Source organism: Tachysurus vachellii, chromosome 6, assembly GCF_030014155.1.
Source record: "Tachysurus vachellii isolate PV-2020 chromosome 6, HZAU_Pvac_v1, whole genome shotgun sequence".
In the NCBI taxonomy this organism is placed as follows: Eukaryota; Metazoa; Chordata; class Actinopteri; order Siluriformes; family Bagridae; genus Tachysurus; species Tachysurus vachellii.
The window spans coordinates 9,016,762-9,037,800 of NC_083465.1; the positions used below are offsets into that span (position 1 = coordinate 9,016,762).

General features: G+C 38.3%; 1 protein-coding gene across 1 annotated transcript; it reads left to right on the forward strand.

Annotated features, from left to right (window-relative positions):
• Positions 1-2,712: 2,712 nt before the first annotated feature.
• LOC132846774 (E3 ubiquitin-protein ligase TRIM39-like) lies at positions 2,713-13,259 on the forward strand. Its single transcript, XM_060871491.1, has 8 exons — positions 2,713-2,782; positions 7,577-8,133; positions 8,251-8,346; positions 8,468-8,701; positions 8,798-8,960; positions 9,114-9,149; positions 11,668-12,267; positions 13,222-13,259. The coding sequence occupies exons 1-8, from the start codon at positions 2,719-2,721 to the stop codon at positions 13,257-13,259; spliced, it is 1,788 nt and encodes a 595-aa protein (XP_060727474.1). The 5' UTR covers positions 2,713-2,718.
• Positions 13,260-21,039: the final 7,780 nt, after the last annotated feature.

The following is a 21,039-nucleotide window of genomic DNA, read 5'->3' on the forward strand; positions in this document are numbered from 1 at the left end:
TCAGGCCATAATAAATTACACCACCTTGATGCTTTCATAGACACGGACAATATGGTCAGGGTGGGAGGAAGATTAAGTCATTCATCATGCACTCACTCATTCAAACATCCTTTGATTATTCCCAGAGAACATCACATAACCAAATTAATAATTGCACACAGTCATGAAAGAGTGAAGCACCAAGGAAAGGGATTCACAATCAATGACATCAGGTCTTGTGGCTATTGGATACCTGGAATAAACAGAGCTGTCACTTCATACATCCACAACTGTGTAACTTGTAGAAGGCTAAGAAAATCTGCTGAAGGTCAAAGGATGAGTGAATTCCCTACAGAATGAGTGGAACCTTCCTCACCCTTTACGTACTTTGGTATGGATTGCTTTGGTCCTTTCATGACTAAGGAGGGTAGAAAGCAACACAAAAGGTATGGTCTGCTCCTGACCTGTTTTTGTTCAAGAGCTATTCACATTGAGATGTTGGAAGACATGTCTACAGATGCATTCATCAATGCCCTACGATGCTTAATTGCTATTCGAGGCACAGTGAGACAAATTCGATGTGACCAGCGTACCAATTTCATAGTTGCTAAACATGAACTGAATTCTGCATTACAGGAGCTTGACCCTGAAAGACTTAGTGTTTTTCCTGCTGACAAGCAATGTGAATTTATTTTGAATGCTCCCCATTCCAGTCATGCTGGTGGCGTATGGGAGCGACAAATCAACACTGTACGCAGTGTTCTAAGTTCAACTGTATCACTTTCATCAGGCAGACTTAGTGATGCTTCATTGTGCACTTTGTTTTATGAGGCTATGGCAGTAGTCAACAGTCGCCCCCTAACTTTGGATAACCTGAACGATCCTAAGAGTTTAGAACCGCTCACACCTAACCAATTACCATGAAAGCCACAACAGCTTTACCACCTCCAGGAAAATTCACAAGAGGGGATGTTTATGGAATAAAAAGGTGTTGACAGGTACAGTACCTTATGGAGCAATTTTGGAGTAGATGGAAAAAGGAGTATCTACACACTATTGCTACATGACAATTCTGGCATGCTCCTAAAAGGAATTTTCAGGTTGGTGATGTAGTTATGGATATTGATATTGATATTTCTCTGCCAAGAAATCAGTGGAGAATAGGAAGGATCATAGAGATTGTTTCAAACCCAGATGGACTGGTTAGGAAAGCCAAATTAATACTTGGTGACAGAAAATTGTCCAAGAAAGGAGAACGGATAAATAAGATATCAATGGTAGAAAGGCCAGCTCAAAAAGTTGGTTTTGCTATTAGAAGAAGCAGAATGAACTGATTTACATGTGGACTTTATATTTCTTCAAACACACAAAGGTTAAAGAAACATAAATGGAAATTATTCATGTTTAAGAGACATTTATAATTTGGTGGGAGTGTAGCAGATGTATTTGAATATTTTCTTTATTATAAATTTTATTTGTTTATATAACATTTTGGCATATTTTGAGTTTTTGGAGCTATATTATGTTGTTCAATTTTGATATAAAATGCGGGACTCTTATTTTGAAATGCGGCAGCATCCATTGCAGTCACGGATCACGGTTGTGAAAAGCATCACAGCACTACGGTTCTCAGCTCTAAAGTTGAGAAACTTTTTGAAGTGAAACTTCAACACAAACGTACACTTACAAACTTATCTGGATGTGAGAAACTGTGAATGATACAGTTATTGAGCTGAAAGCTGAGAGAAAGATCAGTGAAATTCTGTGTTTAATACAATCTTGTGATGATGAGAATGTTTACATGTGTTTTACATTACATTACATTTACATTTACAGCATTTGGCAGATGCCCTTATCCAGAGCGACGTACATAAGTGCTTAAATCTCTAACATTGAATACATTAATGCTGGTTCACTAGGTTACATACTTACTGTAAGATACCATGAGTTTAAAACATTTGTTCAAAGTTACAATGAAAAAGTGTCAAGGGTTTTTTTTTTTTTTTTAATGCCAAAGATAAGGAAAGAAGTGCTAGTTGAAGTGTTTCCTGAATACGTAGGTCTTCAACCGCCCCTTGAACATAGCCAGTGACTCAGCTGTCCGGACCTCTAGGGGAAGTTCATTCCACCACCCTGGTGTCAGAACAGAAAAGAGTCTTGTAGTGTACTTGCCTCTTGCCCTGAGAGATGGTGGAACCAGTCAAGCAGTGCTGGTAGATCGGAGGGTGCGGGGTGCAGTGGGAGGACTGATGAGGGCTTTGAGGTAAGAGGGAGCTGGTCCATTTTTGGCTTTGTAGGCCAGCATCAGTGTTTTGAATCTGATGCGTGCAGCTACCGGAAGCCAGTGGAGGGATCGCAGCAGCGGGGTGGTATGCGAGAACTTTGGCAGGTTGAAAACAAGCCGGGCAGCTGCATTTTGGATCATTTGCAGAGGACGGATTGCATTCATAGGTAGACCTGCCAGCAGTGCGTTGCAGTAATCCAGTCTAGAAATGACAAGAGACTGAACAAGTACCTGAGCAGCCTGTGTGGACAAAAATGGCCGAATCCTTCTAATGTTGAAGAGAAGATTTTGTGAAGTTTTAAATCACAGACTTTTAGTGTAATTCATTAGGTTTAACACTGCAGACAGACATAACTGAGCTAAGCACACTAATCAGTAAAACCTCATACTGTTACATGTGTGGACTGAATGATGTGATTTCTTACTGTAAAGGTTAAAATCACAGGAGGAAATAAATGGCTGAATCTTCATCACAAACTGAAGGCAGAAGAAGGGGGAACATGGAAGAACCAGAATTATGTAAGTTATACAGTTTATGCATGATTAGTTTTCTGCATGTTTTAATGAAGTACTGTCACTATTATAATCTATATTGTTATAAAAATGATCTCAGTGAATGGCTTAATTGTCTTAACTGCCTTATGTATAAATGTGAATAAATATAAAGGTGTACAGTGAATAAATATAAAGGCTATACCAGTGCAGAGATGTGTGGACATACAGGAGTACAGTGAATAAATATAAAGGCTATACCAGTGCAGAGATGTGTGGACATACAGGAGTACAGTGAATAAATATAAAGGCTATAACAGTGCAGAGATGTGTGGACATACAGGAGTACAGTGAATAAATATAAAGGCTATAACAGTGCAGAGATGTGTGGACATACAGGAGTACAGTGAGTAAATATAAAGGTGTACAGTGAATAAATATAAAGGCTATAACAGTGCAGAGATGTGTGGACATACAGGAGTACAGTGAATAAATATAAAGGCTATAACAGTGCAGAGATGTGTGGACATACAGGAGGACAGTGAGTAAATATAAAGGTGTACAGTGAATAAATATAAAGGCTATAACAGTGGAGAGATGTGTGGACATACAGGAGTACAGTGAGTAAATATAAAGGCTATAACAGTGCAGAGATGTGTGGACATACAGGAGTACAGTGAGTAAATATAAAGGCTATAACAGTGCAGAGATGTGTGGACATACAGGAGTATAGTGAATAAATATAAAGGCTATAACAGTGCAGAGATGTGTGGACATACAGGAGTACAGTGAGTAAATATAAAGGTGTACAGTGAATAAATATAAAGGCTATAACAGTGGAGAGATGTGTGGACATACAGGAGTACAGTGAGTAAATATAAAGGTGTACAGTGAATAAATATAAAGGCTATAACAGTGCAGAGATGTGTGGACATACAGGAGTACAGTGAATAAATATAAAGGTGTACAGTGAATAAATATAAAGGTTATAACAGTGCAGAGATGTGTGGACATACAGGAGTACAGTGAATAAATATAAAGGCTATAACAGTGCAGAGATGTGTGGACATACAGGAGTACAGTGAGTAAATATAAAGGTGTACAGTGAATAAATATAAAGGCTATAACAGTGCAGAGATGTGTGGACATACAGGAGTACAGTGAATAAATATAAAGGTGTACAGTGAATAAATATAAAGGCTATAACAGTGCAGAGATGTGTGGACATACAGGAGTACAGTGAATAAATATAAAGGTGTACAGTGAATAAATATAAAGGCTATAACAGTGCAGAGATGTGTGGACATACAGGAGTACAGTGAATAAATATAAAGGTGTACAGTGAATAAATATAAAGGTTATAACAGTGCAGAGATGTGTGGACATACAGGAGTATAGTGAATAAATATAAAGGTCTACAGTGAATAAATATAAAGGCTATAACAGTGCAGAGATGTGTGGACATCATTAAGAATTACAGAAATGTTTCTAAGGCTATGGCATTGAAGAGGAATGTGCACAGTGAAATGTTACAAGATTACAGGATTATGGCATTTAAGGAGTTAGCAAGCTGAATAAACAGTCTACTATATACAGTATACATGTTATATACACATAGATGAATGTGAAATGTTAGGCAGAATGTACAGTAATGATATAAAGATACATATAGATAAAAAATAGTGCAGATGTAATGAGTAAAAAAGATAAACTATGTAATATGTACATGTATTGTACAGAGGTTATATAAAGTGGTTTGTTTTGTGTTTGTTTTGTAGTGATCTAGCGGTGTAGTGTAGAGTTCAGTAGTGTGATGGTGGATGGAAAAAAGCTGTCCCTGAACCTGCTGGAAGGAGGTTAAACAGTTTATGACTGGGATGTGAAGAGTCCTTGATAATGTTATGAGATCTGTGCAGACATCTGCTGTGGTGAATGTGTTCAAGTTTGGGTGCCAGTGATGCGATGGGCGGTTTTGACCATCCTTTGCAGGGCTTTACGTTCACACACGGTGGAGCCTCCGTGCCATACAGTGATGGAGTTGGTCAGGATGCTTTTGATGGTGCAGCGGTAGAAACTCGTTAAAATCCCCGGGGACAGATGAGATTTCTTGAGACCTCTCAAGAAGTACAGTCGTTGTGCTTTTTTAACCAGAGCTGAAGTGTTCTGCTGCCAGGATAGATCCTCAGAGATGTGAACTCCCAGGAACTTAAAGCTGGAGACTCGCTCTACCTCAGTTCCGTTGATGTTGACTGGTAGATGTTGACTGCTGTTGGATTTCCGAAAGTCCACAATGAGCTCTTTGGACTTTGTGGCGTTGAGGGTCAGGTTGTTTGTTGGCACACCATGCTGAAAGACATTTATTTACACTATGGAGGATTTATATTACTTTATTAGTTACACATTTTAATATATAATTCAATAATTAAATATGTAATGAAATGTAAGAAATAAATAATACCTCATTAGAATTATATTATTTATTATTGTTTTATTTATTTCTTTATAGTTTGTATTTATTTGCATAGATATATAAAAGTGAAATGTTTTGTTTTCTATTTTAATATGTGGATATTAATTTATTTCACTGACACTGAAAGGCAGAAAAATGAATCAGAATCAGAATCAGGTTTATTGGCCAAGCGTGTTGACACACACAAGGAACTTGGTTCCAGCTGTTTGTGACTCTCAAAAGTACAGACATAACATTATACTACACAAGACAGGACAATACAGACTATACAAATGCAGACAATGTGATACAATATAGACAGTATGAGTATTAAATATGAATACAGAATATATGACTGGTCAGTTATGTACTGTACATAAAGTGTGAGAAGTGCATGGTAGTGCTAATAACAATATTGTGTAATATTTTGCTTTTGTGCAATATGCAGAAGCAGTAGTGTGTGTAACATACACAGATAATGTGATGACTGACAGTTCTGATAATGCAGATAACTTGTAGATATGAAGCGGGGAATATAATTATGGTGAGTTGTTAATCAGGGTGATTGATTCAAATTTAAATGATTGATTGATTTAAAAACAAAACCTTGAAAATAAGCATCATGTAAAACTCCCTGAAAACTGTCTCTATGTAACTGAGCTAAATGTCTGTAGAAACTAAACAGAAAATATACAAATAATAACAAATACATAGAAACTGTTAAAGAAAGATGTAAAATAGTTACCAAATAATATATTTAGCAAAATCTGTGACTGATTATTGTTGTGGAAGTTTTTGAGAAAATAAAAATAGCACACTGTTCAGAACGAGCAAGAGTAAAAAGGTTCACAATGAATTTGTGCTGCTGCACAGCAGGACCCAGCACTCCTCGTGTATCATGAGAGAGGAAGGGCCTAGAACATTTATTACACTGAGGGTATATAGGAATGATTTATAGGCAGAAAACAGAAGAAAGGAAAACATCACCAATCATTGGCTAGATGCACAACGCTCGATCATCTACTGATCAGGATCTTACCAAGATCTGCCTAATTTGTTTATGAGCCTGAGTCTCACCATCACTTCTCCAGCTCCTTCTGACCCTCTAATATTGTACACAAATTCTCTCTGGTAATAACAATTTCTAGTCACAGATAACTTCTAGTCACGTGCACAGAAGGTCAGACAGCTTTCATAGTAAAATATTACATCACAATAATGTGTTATATGTAATATTCATCTTGAATATTGATAATGATTATTACAAACTTCATTTAACAAAACCTTGCAACACTAAATAACTTCAAAATGTATAATGTAACACCAAACAATGTAGAACACAACATTTTAAACACACATTGATGTCCAAAAGCCTAAGACTTATAAAAGATTAATAATCTAGGAATCTGTAAATGAACATTAACATGAAACTACAGGCTGAAAAATGTGTCACTTTGTTGAGCATTCCCAGGGAACAAAAGGAGTCTGGGGATGGAGGGATGAGTAACAGAATAAAAGGTGGTGTGTGTCAACTGTGAGGATCAACAACTCAACCCCAATCTTGTCACAAAAAAGAATGTCACTATACAACCAAGTCAAAATGAACAAAGCTCATTTATTCACAAACATGAAGTGCAGGAGGGTTTGAAGACTTCAAGAGGGGATCAGGACAAACCCATCTAACTAATTTAGGGAGAAACTAAATAAGCTACAAAAGAAAATAAAAAACAAAGATTACAACACAATACACTAACTCCATTACTAACATAAACAGGAGAAAACAAGATCCAAAAGAAATGGCACCCCTTCCCTACTAACCCCTTTCCAAATTAACAATAGAACTCAACAAATAAAGAATGAAAAAGTGTAACAAATATTAACTTACAACCAAAAGAAAAACTTCCTGTTACAGAGATGTCAATTCCAACAACAGAAAGAATAACAAAATATCAAACAAACTCAATCAAAGTACAATCACTAAACAGTAAATACAAACTTCTGGGAGAGATGTAAAGCGCCTCCCAAAAACAGCTCACTCTCTCACACAACCACACCAGCACCCACCCAACCACCCACAAACAACTAGCAGGACAATGCTGTTTAAATAAACTCTGCATCCTCTCATCATCCAAACAGAGCTGATGTTCAATCAGTGATGTCAGATGGCAACCATTTTTCACTGAAAAATTCATGAATCTATTCTACAAAAATAACATTTTTACGCCAACAGTAACTGACACCCCAACAAGTGCCTTTACACAGTTTAGTAAAACTTGTAGACATTCTGGTCTGTGATTTTCAGACCTAAACTATAGATGCAGTTTACTCTATTTACACCATTTATCAGTAATGTGTAACATTTCCTTTTCTAGTTTCTCATGACTCCAGCAGTCTCCTGTCTGAAGATCTGCTGCTGTGTTCGATCTGTGAGGATGTGCTCACTGATCCAGTCACCACTCCATGTGGCCACAACCTCTGTAAGAGCTACCTTACACAGTGCTGGGACAAGAATCAACACTGTCACTGTCCATTATGTAACAAGAAATTCACCCAGAGACCTGAACTGAAGATTAATACAACACTGAGAGAGGTTGCAGATTACTTCAAGAAGAAAAGTGGATCTGACAAACCTGAGGTTCTTTGTGATGCCTGCAGTGGAGAGAAGCTGAAGGCCATAAAATCCTGTCTGGATTGTGGACTGAGTTTCTGTAAAATTCATTTAGAGCCACATTATCATGTTCCAAAACTTAAGAAACACAAACTAATAAACCCTGTGGAGAACCTGGTGGCCAACTTATGCCAGAAACATGAGAGAGCTCTGGAGCTGTTCTGTAGAGATGATCAGAAGTGTGTGTGTCAGTTCTGTATTGAGACAGATCACAAGAATCACAACACTGTTCCTATAGAGGAGGAGAGCAGAGAGAGGAAGGTGAGAAACACTGATTAACTTCCAGTAGAAGATCAGATAGGAAGATTGTGATTTAAATTAAAATTTAGCCAAATTACCTTTTTTAACAGAATTATTAGTCGTCTTCTCTGTATTCAGACTCAGCTGGTGGAAACACAGACAGATGTGCAGCAGATGATTCAGGACCGACTGAAGAAGATAAAAGAGATCAAACACTCAGTAGAGCAAAGCAAAGTGTGTACAAACATGACAGTTTATATCTGATAGATTCAGTAGTTTTATTCTTATTTGTAGAAATGAACAAAGTTCACTATCAGTGTTATCTGATGGAAGTGAAAATGTGTTCCTCCTTTAGAGAAGCACAGAGAAAGAGAAAGCAGACAATGTTGAAGTCTTCACTGCTCTGATTCGCTCCATTGAGCGAAGTCAGGCTGAGCTGCCGGAGATGATGGAGGAGAAGCAGAAAGCAGCAGAGAGGCAGGCTGAAGGACTCATTAAAGAGCTGGAGCAGGAAATCAGTGTGCTAAAGAGGAGAGACACTGAGCTGGAGCAGCTCTCACACACTGAGGAGCATCTCCACCTCCTACAGGTCAGTGTTCCTCTCTCTGCTCACTGACAATGCAGAACATCACAGAACAACACTAACCATGCTGAGGGATTTCTCCTCTCTCCTGCTCTACTGTAGATTTACTCCTCCATGTGCAGCCCTCCACACACCAAGAACTGGACTGAGATCAGCATTAACACTGATGTGAGTGTGTACACTGTGATGACAGCTCTGTCTCAGCTTCAGCAGACTCTGAATAAGAAACTCACTAAATCAGTCAATGACAAGTTAAAGGAAACAGGTGAGAAATTATTTTGTACTTTAGATTTGATAAAAAAAAGTCTCTAATAATAGACTAAAGTAGATGTTTTAGGTATATGTTTTGCAAAATCTAAATATTAAATACCAATAACTGATCTGAAATCTAATGACAGTGATGTTTTGTTGTAATTAGTTTCCACAGAACTGAAGAGGATTCAGCAGTATGCAGGTACAGTGAGCTTTCTGATTTCCTCTCATATTAAAATGTACATATCAGCATTACACCACTGCATCATCAGACTTATTTTCATCTGTAGATCTCTCCAGATAAAAGGAGTATCAATGTGTCTCATTATCCTCCTCACTATAGCTCCTTATTACTGTCATGCACTAAAGCCCTTAAACCCTTTTCTACTTTAGAAACACTGATCATCTTTTTACCTTTCACTAATAAAATAATGCAGGAAACATGTATGTTTGTACAGAGATTAACTTTATACCTTTTTAACTGCATGATAAAAGATGGATTTCTTTGACTGTCAGTGGTAAATGTAATCTTTATGTTGTCCAAAAGGTGAGAGTTTTAAAGTCATGCAGTTAGAAAAGAGTTTTTACACCATGCAGTGTTTCTGGCATTTACAAATAAGCTTGAACATAAAAGTCATGAATGTATTCTACAAAAATATATTTTTTACACTAACACTGACTATTACTACCTGAGAGAGCTTCATTTAGCACAGAGAGAGAGAGAGAGTGTTTGGGAATGTGTGTGTGTGTGTGTGTGTGTGTGTGTGTGTGAATAAGTATATCTGCTTATGGTGGTGCGATTTATGATTTCTTCAATCTACCTTTTAGTGTAAAACGCTATAAAACAAACAAGTAAACAAACAAATAACTAACAAACTTGAGAATGTGATTAAAATGTGATTATTCAGTATCCTATCAGGTAACACAATACATACCTGTCAAGCTCATCAACATTTCACTGAATTCATATGGATCATTTTATTCTCACAAAACAGAAACAAGGCATTATGTATTTGAACAAGCTACAGTAAGTTCAGAAGTACAGACTCTAGGAAAATCCACTGGGGTCCCAGGGGCAGAAACCAAGGGTGTAGATTCTCCTCTGTCTTCATCATATACATAGTAAAATGTTCAAATCTCACTATAAGAAGAAGCAGCACCTCTGGAGCAGAGGGCCTTTTACTCAGGGCCCAGCAGGGGCAGCTTTAACCCCAATCCTCTGATCATCAACGCAGAGACTTAACCACTTTAACTACCACTGCCCCAAAAAATAACAACAAATAACAAACAAATAAATAAATAAATGATGTTTATATGTTTTCATCAGTTACAGACCGCCTTCATTTGGACTTATGCTCTGTGTAATATTTTTAATGAAACAATCATAAATGCTTGTGGACAACAGATAGATTAGACATGAATGGATGGACTGAATCAGTAGATTGATTGAATGCTAGATAAAATGATGGGAATTATGTAGAGACACTGCAAAGCTTACAAAGCTAATTTTATTTCAATTAATTTATTTTAATGTAAAAAATGTCTGGAAGCAAATTCATTCACACCAAATCTACACCCATGTGACATCCTGATGCTTATTTATTAAACGTGATGATTTGTAAAACCATAAATAGTATGAGTCACATAAACACAGGAGAATTTTTTTTTTTTTTTTTAGTAACTGGTAGAAGCTCTAGTGCAAAGACATTATTGTTGATGAGATCTAACTGGAAGTAAAAGTTACACTAGATACTTTTAATTTTACTTTTCATATCAAAATTTTCTTATGTAATGAGAAGTTATGTGAATCCGTGTGCAGGAGTTAAAATTTAGATTTAAAATTTTAAATTTTAAATTCAGATTTTATAATTCAGATTTTCAAAAAAAAAAATTTCAGATTCAGTATTTAGGTTTTCAGCTATTCAGAAAAATTTCAGTGCTCAAGTTCAACAGAGAAAAGTGAAGTTTATCGTCCGGGTTACTCAGTGCTAGGCAAAGACAATCGAGCCTGGAGCATGTTGTACTGTTTTGTGTCCTGACATTAAATAAACCCCCAAAGGTTTGAGTCCAAATTCCACAACTTGGAGTAAATCCCTGTGCTTTCTCCTTCACTGTTCAGCTTTATGGATTGAATTCAGCTTCACTTGTAGAAATGAAAGATTCTAGATGTTAGTAAATCATTGTGTGGAAATAATGAATAATCCTGAAAGAATGATTTGTTACACCACGTATGTGGAAAGGTGATGAGTATAAAACTCTTTGTCTATCAGAGGGGAATGTTGTTGCTTTGCTGGACAAAGAAGGCTGAGAGATTTATAATCATACAGTTAAAAAAGAATTTAAAAACACAGTTTCTCTCAATCACTTGAGAGTCCCATATTTTATTTCTAAATGTAAAACGTCCCAGATTTTTATCACTAGAGACACTTAAGGTTTTTACCTCAAATGTTTTTCTCTCATGTTCTGAGACTCTTTCTGTGTATTTCCTAAAAAAAATTACAAACACAAATTAATCACTAAAATTTCAGAAGTAAACATTTTATATTTCGTATCTTTAACAGACACCTATTATAAACTCTACAAGTTTATTTCATTTTTAAAGAAAGCTTTTAAAAAATCTTCTACAAATAATTTTATAAATCAATAATAAATATGATCCACTGGATGATTTAATATTTTTTACCTGTTTACTCATATCACATGCTGTGTGTTTCTCTCAGTGGATGTGACTCTGGATCCTGATACAGCTCATCCTGATCTCATCCTGTCTGCTGATGGAAAACAAGTGAGAGATGGATACAAACAACAGAATCTCCCTGATACACCACAGAGGTTTGATGAGTGTATCTGTGTTCTGGGAAATCAGAGTTTCTCCTCAGGGAGATTTTATTATGAGGTGCAGGTTAGAGGGAAAACTGGCTGGACATTAGGAGTCGCGAGAGAGAACATTAACAGGAAGGGGAAGATTACACTGATTCCTCAGAACGGATTCTGGACTGTGATCCTGAGGAATAAGAATCAGTATGATGCTTGTGCTGACCCCTATGTCCCCCTCACACTGAGAAAGAAGGTGGAGGTGGTGGGGGTGTTTGTGGATTATGAGGAGGGTCTGGTCTCCTTTTATGATGTGAAGTCCAGATCTCATATCTACTCTTTCACTGGTCAGACTTTCACTAAGAAACTCTATCCATACTTCAGTCCTTATTTCAATAAAAGAGGTAAAAATTCCGCACCACTGATCATCTCTCCTGTATTTAAAACAGTGGCGGAACTAGAGTTGTATACATGGGGTGGCCAGGGTGTGGTCAAGGCAACTTTAGGTATATTATGTATATTATGTATATTATGGCTAAACTGGGGAACGAACCAATCTCTGTCTGATTAATCTGTTAATAGCGTATAACGTCAATTTATATAGCGACGTAACTTTCGAAATATTTTTCTGGAAAACTAAATCCTGATGTTTAATCTCAAAACTTACCGAAATTTGATGTTACAGTATTCTTCTCTACCTCTCAACTCTTTCTTGTCATTGATTGATGGATTTGAAATGTTGAGCGGCGCCGCGACCAAACGTCAAACGAAGACTTCTTTTGATAGGTGAAATAAGATGTCAATCAGCATCAAACGTCCAATGCTATCAAGTAAAAATTTGGGGTGTTCAGTGCCACCCCGGACACCCCTCTGGCTCCACCACTGATTTAAAACCGAATGAATTTTCACCAAAAAAAATCAATCACCTATTAAATGTTGAGAATAAAAATAAATAATTTTCTATTTTGTGAATTTTCAAAATACATATTTCCTTTTAAAGTGCTGTACATATTATTTTAATACCTGGTTGTAATTGTAATCCTACAGTCTGTTTGTTATGATTATTTGACATTATGGAACTTTGTCATTACAAATCACATATAAATAAAGATCATTTACAGTTTACTCTGAGTTTTACTGCAGAATTTAATTTGATCAAAAATTGTATAAAGTTCAGCTGCTGATGTCTGTGTAGATAAAAACAAACAAAACTCTGTTTCTCTTTAAAACCTCATCAAACACAAACACAATCAGATTCATATTTTATATAGAAATAAAAATCTCAGGTTAAAATCTCTTTATCAGCACTAATAAGCATTTTCTAAAAGGATGGACAGCAGAGAGAGCTTCATTAAAATTCATAATGTAAGTGCTACCTGATTGGTCAGTGAAATGTTTCATATATATGTAACTGTATGTTTTTAAATTCTTTTTTAACTGTATGATTATAAATCTCTCAGCCTTCTCTGTCCAGCAAAACAACAACATTCCCCTCTGATAGACAAAGAGTTTTATACTCATCACCTTTCCACATACATGGTGTAACAAATCATTCTTTCAGGATTATTCATTTTTCCACACAATGGTTTACTAACATCTAGAATCTTTAATTTCTACAAGTGAAGCTGAATTCAATCAAATCATAAAGCTGAACAGTGAAGGTAAAGCTGCACTGATCTAATGAATAACAGCCATCTCTCTCACCACATCATTCTGAATACCAAACAAGAAACCTGTGTGTGCCTCTTGGACCATATACAGAGTTTATAAGCTTTTATGAAGCCTCATGTAATTTACGGAAGATGCGCATGGAGGTTGAGGGAGGAGTAAACAGGCGGAGGAGTTAGGAGGAATTACACTTTCACTTTCGTTCACTTACTCACTATTGTACACTCTTAATGCTACTTTACACTTAAATGGAACGTAACTAAACTTCACTAAAATTAAAAAAACTTAACTGAAATTCTGTCAGGATCACTTTGTCAAAAGAGAATTTATTAGATAATATGCATACAGTTAGTGTTGGCGGTATGGTTCTGTTCTGGGCAAGAATCCACGCGCCCGTCCGTGCGCATGCATGGACAGAGCGAGGAGAGCAGCAACTTAAAAATAGAATAGACCGCCGTATAACAGAACCATTAATCATGCATAGAGTTTTTTTTTTTTTTTAAATAATAAATGGATAAATAAATAATTAAATAATTAGGGAGAGAGAGAGAGAAAAATATGTGGAGATTTATGACGTAAACTGGTACAACGAACACAGGTTCCGGCTCGGTGGAGTCGGGGTTGGAGGAGGGAGTTTAGATCGCAGCAGCAGCGAAGCGCTAGAAAGCGCTCAATGAATGGGAATTTAAATGATCGGGTAACATGGTAACCGGATTGGTGCGCGTCATGGACGCTTGATGACGTGGCCTGCCAGAACTAACGTGCTTGATTTCTCTTAACTGAACTTAATTGCTACAATTTCTGTTTTCTTTACATTAATTTTGCTTAATTTTCTTCATTGCTTTTCTCTTCACTTGTTTTTGCCTTTTTTGTCACACTTTCCTCACTAACATCTGCCGGTCGTTTTAATAAAAACCTGTCCGGTCGGCATATCGGATGCGGTGTAGTCGCACAAGTCCTGAAAATCTCTCTAAAATCTTTTAAACTCTTGAACACAGGCACTCGAAACTTCTCATTACATAAGAAAATTAAAAATAAAAGTAGTTAGTGTAATGTTTACTTCCATTTAGTTCTTATCAACAATAATGTCTCTGCACTAGAGCTTAAAACCAAATGTCACATTGGGAATGATAATACAGTGATAAATGTAAATGTAAGAGATTTTACACTCCATGATATCAGTGTTGCTATACAGTACAGAGGCTTTTCTCCCATAGACAGCTCTCTGATCTTCATGCTGGTTTTTCCTTTTTAACAACACATTCACTCTTCACAAGTAAAACTGGAGACTAAATTCAAGTGTAGATGTTCAGAACTATTTGTTATTTAAATGATCAATTGCATGATCAATCTGGTTTTGGCTTATCTGAAGGATATCACTGGACCCTTACTGGACCCTCTGCAGTTTGCCTACAAAGCAAACAGGTCTGTGAAAGATTTGATTTTTAACTCCGCTTTATTAAATAAACAATAAATTACAATACAATGTTAAAAAGCTAGCAGCACTTTTTCTTAAAAAAATGTTTTTTAGTGTAAAAGGGTGTTAAAAATTAGCTCATTGTCATCATCAATAAAACAGATAGCATTTGCATAACACCATTTCAACATAAAAGTGCTCAAATCATTCATTGCTTTAAAAAATTTTAAATCTATTTGACTCTAGCTTTCACTAGAGCTCTGAAAACAGAAATGGGACTTTTTTGCTTCTCCAACAATAAAATTAATCAGTTCCCATTTCTGCTTTTCTCTTTTTTATACCCAGCTCCAAAAATAAAACCTACCTGGGACCATGTTTCACTAAAAGAGATAAAAAGTGATTTCAGCGGCTCAAACAGAGGGTTAAGTCTTTTGCATTTTAAAAAACAGTGAAAAACAGTTTCTGTTTCTGTACAGAAGGGACAAGCCTTTAAAACATCTGGATTTAACTTTCTGGAGATTAAAACATTGACCCCCATTTCTTATGTAATGAGAGCATTTATTTAATGCTTTAATCTCTCATGTCTATAGTTTTAATACAAGCCAATGAGGTGTTCCTCTGGAGAGACATAGTCCCTCCAGCATGTCCTAGGTCTTCCCCGGGGCCTCCTCCCGGTTGGACCTTAGCTGACTCCTCTCAATGTGGAGGAGCAGCGGCTCTACTCTGAGCTCCTCCCGAGTGACCGAGCTCCTCACCCTATCTCTAAGGGAGCGCGCCCAGCCACCCTGCGGAGGAAACTCATTTCGGCCACCTGTATCCGGGATTTTGTCCTTTCAGTCATGACCCAAAGCTCATGACCATAGGTGAGGGTAGGAACATAGATCTACTGGTAAATAGAGAGCTTCGCCTTGCGGCTCAACTCTTTCTTCACCACAACAGACCGGTATATCGACCGCATCACTGCAGAAGATACACCAATCCGCCTGTCGATCTCCTGCTCCATCCTTCCCTCACTCGTGAACAAGACCCCAAGATACTTAAACTCCTCCACTTGAGGCAGGAGCTCTCCACCAACCTGAAGGGGGCAAGCCACCCTTTTCCGGTTGAGAACCATGGCCTCGGACTTGGAGGTGCTGAGTCTCATCCCTGCCGCTTCACACTCGGCTACAAACCATCCCAGTGCATGCTGAAGGTCCTAATTTGAGGAAGCCAACAGGACAACATCATCTGCAAAAAGCAGAGACGAAATCCTGTGGTCCCCAAACCGGACTCCCTCCGGCCCCCGACTGCGCCTAGAAATCCTGTCCATATAGATAATGAACAGGACCGGTGACAAAGGGCAGCCCTGTCGGAGTCCAACATGCACCGGGAACAAGTCTGACTTACTGCCGGCAATGCGAACCAAACTCCTGCTCCGGTCATATAGGGACCGGACAGCCCTTAGCAGAGGGCCCTGGACCCCATACTCCCAGAGCACCCCCCACAGGTCGCCACGAGGGACACAGTCGAATGCCTTCTCCAGATCCACAAAGCACATTTGGACTGGTTGGGCAAACTCCCATGAACCCTCCAGCAACCTGGTGAGGGTATAGAGATGGTCCAGTGTTCCACGACTGGGACGAAACCCGCATTGTTCCTCCTGAATCCGAGATTCGACAATCGGCCGAATTCTCCTCTCCAGTACCCTGGCATAGACTTTTTCGGGGAGGCTGAGGAGTGTGATCCCCCTGTAGTTGGAACACACCCTCTGGTCCCCCTTCTTAAACACAGGGACCACCACCCCAGTCTGCCAGTCCAGAGGCACTGTCCTCAGCCTCCACGCGATGTTGCAGAGGCGTGTCAACCAAGACAGCCCCACAACATCCAGAGACTTGAGGTACTCAGGGCGGATCTCATCCACCCCCGGTGCCTTGCCACTGAGGAGCTTCTCAACTACCTCAGTGACCTCAGCTTGTGGGATCAACGACTCCACAACTGAGCACTCGGCCTCTGCTTCCTCAGTGGAAGACATGTCGGTGGGGTTGAGGAGATCCTCGAAGTACTCCTTCCACCGTCCGAGGATGTCAGCAGATTCCCACTCCCACTGTAAACAGTGTGCGCAGGGCACTGCTTCCCACTCCTGAGGCGTCGGACGGTTTGCCAGAATTTCTTCGAGGCCAACCGATAGTCCTGTTCGGTGAGGCCATGGAGAAGGACTTTCGGTTGGCCTCGAAGAAACGACAGGCACTGGAAACCTTGCAGCCACAGCTCAGAGCGGCCGCGTCGACAATGGAGGTGGAGAACATTGTCCACTCGGACTCAATGTCTCCAACCTCCCTCGGGATCTGGTTGAAGCTCTGCCGGAGGTTCACCGGGGTGAACTCCAACACATGGTTGCTGAGCTGGGGGGCTATGAGCAAGCCCACACCAGCCCGCCGCCTCTCACCGGCAACTCCAGAGTAGTAGAGAGTCCAGCCTCCTTCAAGGAGTTGGGTTCCAGAGCCCAAGCTGTGCGTGGAGGCAAGCCCAACTATCTCTATTCGGTATCTCTCAACCTCCCGCACCAGCCCAGGCTCCTTCCCCCACAGCAAGGTGACATTCCATGTCCCTAGAGCCAGATTCCGTGTCTGGGGATTGGGTCGCTGAGGCCCCCGCCTTCGACTGCCACCCAATCCACATTGCACCAGCCCCTTACGGTTCCTCCTGCAGGTGGTGGGCCCACAGGAGATTGGCCCCATGTCGCTCCTTCGGGCTGAGCCCGGCTGGGCCCCGTGGGGTAAAACCCGGCCACCAGGCGCTTGCATGCGAGCCCCAACCCCGGGCCTGGCTCCAGAGTGGGGCCCCGGTTGCGCCATACCGGGCGACGTCACGGACCTTGCTATTGAATTACTCATAAGGGGTATTTGAACCGCTCTTTGTCTGGCCTGTCACCCAGGACCTGTTTGCCTTGGGAGACCCTACCAGGGGCAGAAAGCCCCAGACAACATAGCTCTTAGGATCATTCAGGCATGCAAACCCCTCCACCACAATAAGGTGGCGGTTTGAGGAGGGGTACAAAAAAAAATTGTATTTACTGTAAAACTGAAAGAAAAAAGAAAAGAAAAAATAATAATAATAATAATCTGGACTACAGGCAGCTGATTTAGCACCCAAAGGCCTTCCCTTAAATAGATGTCATCTGGGGGGGATCACGTGTGGCTTTAAAACCTTTATATACCTTTCAGCATTCATAATGTCTTCCAACTCATGCAAGCTGCCCAGACCATATGTACTAATACACCTCATAACATCAGAGATGCTGGCATTTAAACTGAACAATGAGGAACAATTGTATTTAAAGTATCACACTTTTTACGTGCTCTTTCACAGATTTGAGTGTCTCTGCCTCTCTAAGACATCCCTTTTAAAGCTAATCATGTTACAGACCTGATAATTAACTACACCGTCTTATTCCTGTGTGTATGTGTTTATATCCCTAACTGTGTGTGGGTGTCTTTTTTGTTTATTTATATTTATGACAAACCTGTGGACAAAAAGATCTATTGGGCAACTTGATTTCTGTTTTAAATCGAAGATGTACAAAGAAATCTTGATACTTCCTTTGTGTTTAACACACCATGAACATTTAAGAACATAACACTTCTACTTCACTTAATAAGAAGCAGTAGAGCCAGATGAGGATGTTTCTCATTAACAACAGCAGCTCAGTGTGTTAGATGCAGGATAAAGACATTTGAAGCACATGTTCTGATGGCACTATAACTGAGTTTAAAAGCTCTTTATTAACTACCGACCGGCTGAACAAAGAGCTGTCACATTTTATTACTTTAAAACAACACAAAAACAGTAATAATAAATTTGAAGTTTTCCACCAAATGTGTGTGTGTGTGTGTTCCTGCACACCACCTACATGTGACATTTTCTCACTCCTCACACAACTGCTATTCTAAATAAGGATACATAATGTAAGAAGTGTTTTTAAATGTATCTCTGTTACCAAATGATAAGAAGAAGAGAACATAGATTAATTAATTAATAAGCTAAAAAAATACCCAAAGAATACTAGCATTGTGGATGGATGTTGACCGCCATCGTGTGGCCACGTTTAGAAAGTGCAGGTTACGCACACCTTAGAAATAATTTGTAGTAAATATTATTAGGGGTCAATCCCCGAAGGGGCGTAGAAACCTATTGTTATCGTTAGTTTTCTTATTATTAGGGGTCAAGCCCTGAAGGGGCTTAGACACCTATTGTTATCGTTAGTTTTCTTATTATTATTATTATTATTATTATTATTAGGAGTCAAGCCCCGAAGGGGCGTAGACACCTATTGTTATCGTTAGTTTTCTTATTAGGGGTCCGGCCCCGAAGGGGCGTAGACACCTATTGTTAACGTTAGTTTTCTTCTTCTTCTTCTTCTTCTTCTTATTATTATTATTATTATGATTATTCCTCTTCCGCCATTGAAGTCAATGGCAGCCCATAGAACCGTACGTAGAAAAGTTTTGTAATTTGGCACACATGTATCATGATAGAAAATGTTGAATAAATTTGGCTTGGTACTCCTGTCCTGTTGCTGTGAAGGACATTCAAAAGGATGCAAGCAGCCTGGATGACATGGATGACTACTGTGTGTCATCCTGATGTAGTGTTGTGTTCACCATAGTACGTTTCTGCACTAAAAGAAACCATATTGTTATGTTGTTATTTATTTTGAAGTTAGAATAAAAATATAAAGGCAAAATTAATGTATATAACAAAATTATGAATATAAATGCACTTACTTTATGTAAAATGGTAAATGTATTACTGATGCCCAGTCTTCTTTTTGCTGTATTCTGAAGTACATCAGTTGAAGATAGATGATGTTGTTGTTTCATTTAAACAATAACATGAGAATTCGATTTTTGTCAACCACAAGGTAAAGGTTTATTGTTTCGGCAGATAAATTCTAAAACATAAAAAGAAAGTAATGATTATTCTGTCAAAAATTTAAATTATGAGAAAGCATGTGAATCATAAGACGAAATATAAATAAAAATACTAACCTTAAGTTTCAATGCACGATTCTTCCATCACCAACAGTAGTTATCTCAGTCATTTAGTCATGTGTGCCAATGCTAACTATTGTTAGCATTGGCACACATGACTAAATGACTGAGATAACTACTATTGAGTAATGGATGAAATATTAATGTTCATTTTTGTGATAAATAGAAGAGTCACATGTAATTGTTAAACAGTGGTTAAAAAGCATTTGTGTACATAGTCAAGATGATTTGGGTTTGGGTTAGGGGCGTGTTTGTTTTGGTGATTTCAAACGCCGACACTGGCTTTCAAAAATCGGAGACCCTACCTTTAAGCCTGGTTCAGGTTAAAATCCTCTGTGTGTGAGGAATGAATAAATACAGGGGAAAAAACATTAACATAAACTTTCTTTTATTGTCTAGCTTGATAGTCAGCCACAACTGAAAAATAACTATAAATCTAGAAATGAATAACAATTCATTTAAAAAGCCACAGTGAGTGTTTTCACACATTCCTCCCCTCCCAAAAAAAAAAAAAAACATTCTGAATTCAAACATACTTTGGGAATTTTATTTAGCAGGATATAATGCAGTGCCATACAGAATCATTGCCACCCTGCCTTGTAATTATAGTTCACATAATTATATTTTCTCTCAATTATGTGTACTCATCGATTCAGGAACCCATGTACAGTTCATACCAGGGGCGGTTTTAGGATTTCATCTTTATGGGGGCTTAGCCCTCAGTGAGAATTTAAAAGTTTTATATTATATATTATATGACTACATAGTAAGCCAAAGGTTATGGTATTATTTAAAATGGCAAAAGTGGACACCAAAATTTTATGCATGATGTAATGATGCCAGTCTTGAATCAAATCAGTTCATGTATGTGTGCATTCTCTACAAACAGTGTGTCCAATGAATGCAGTCATTAATAAACAAATATTCACAGAACAAAGTCCAAATGTTAATGTCAATAAATGTTATTTTTATTTTGTATTGAATGGATTGTTTGCATTAATATTTTGTTTTTGCTATCAACTCTGGTAATAAGAATAGTGAAATTCCACTGGTACTGGTATAACTGATTTTTTCTTTTTCAATTTAATTTAATAATGCAGTTAATTTTTATAAAATACCTTCTATAACCGTCCTACACCGATTAACGTTATAGATAAATGCAT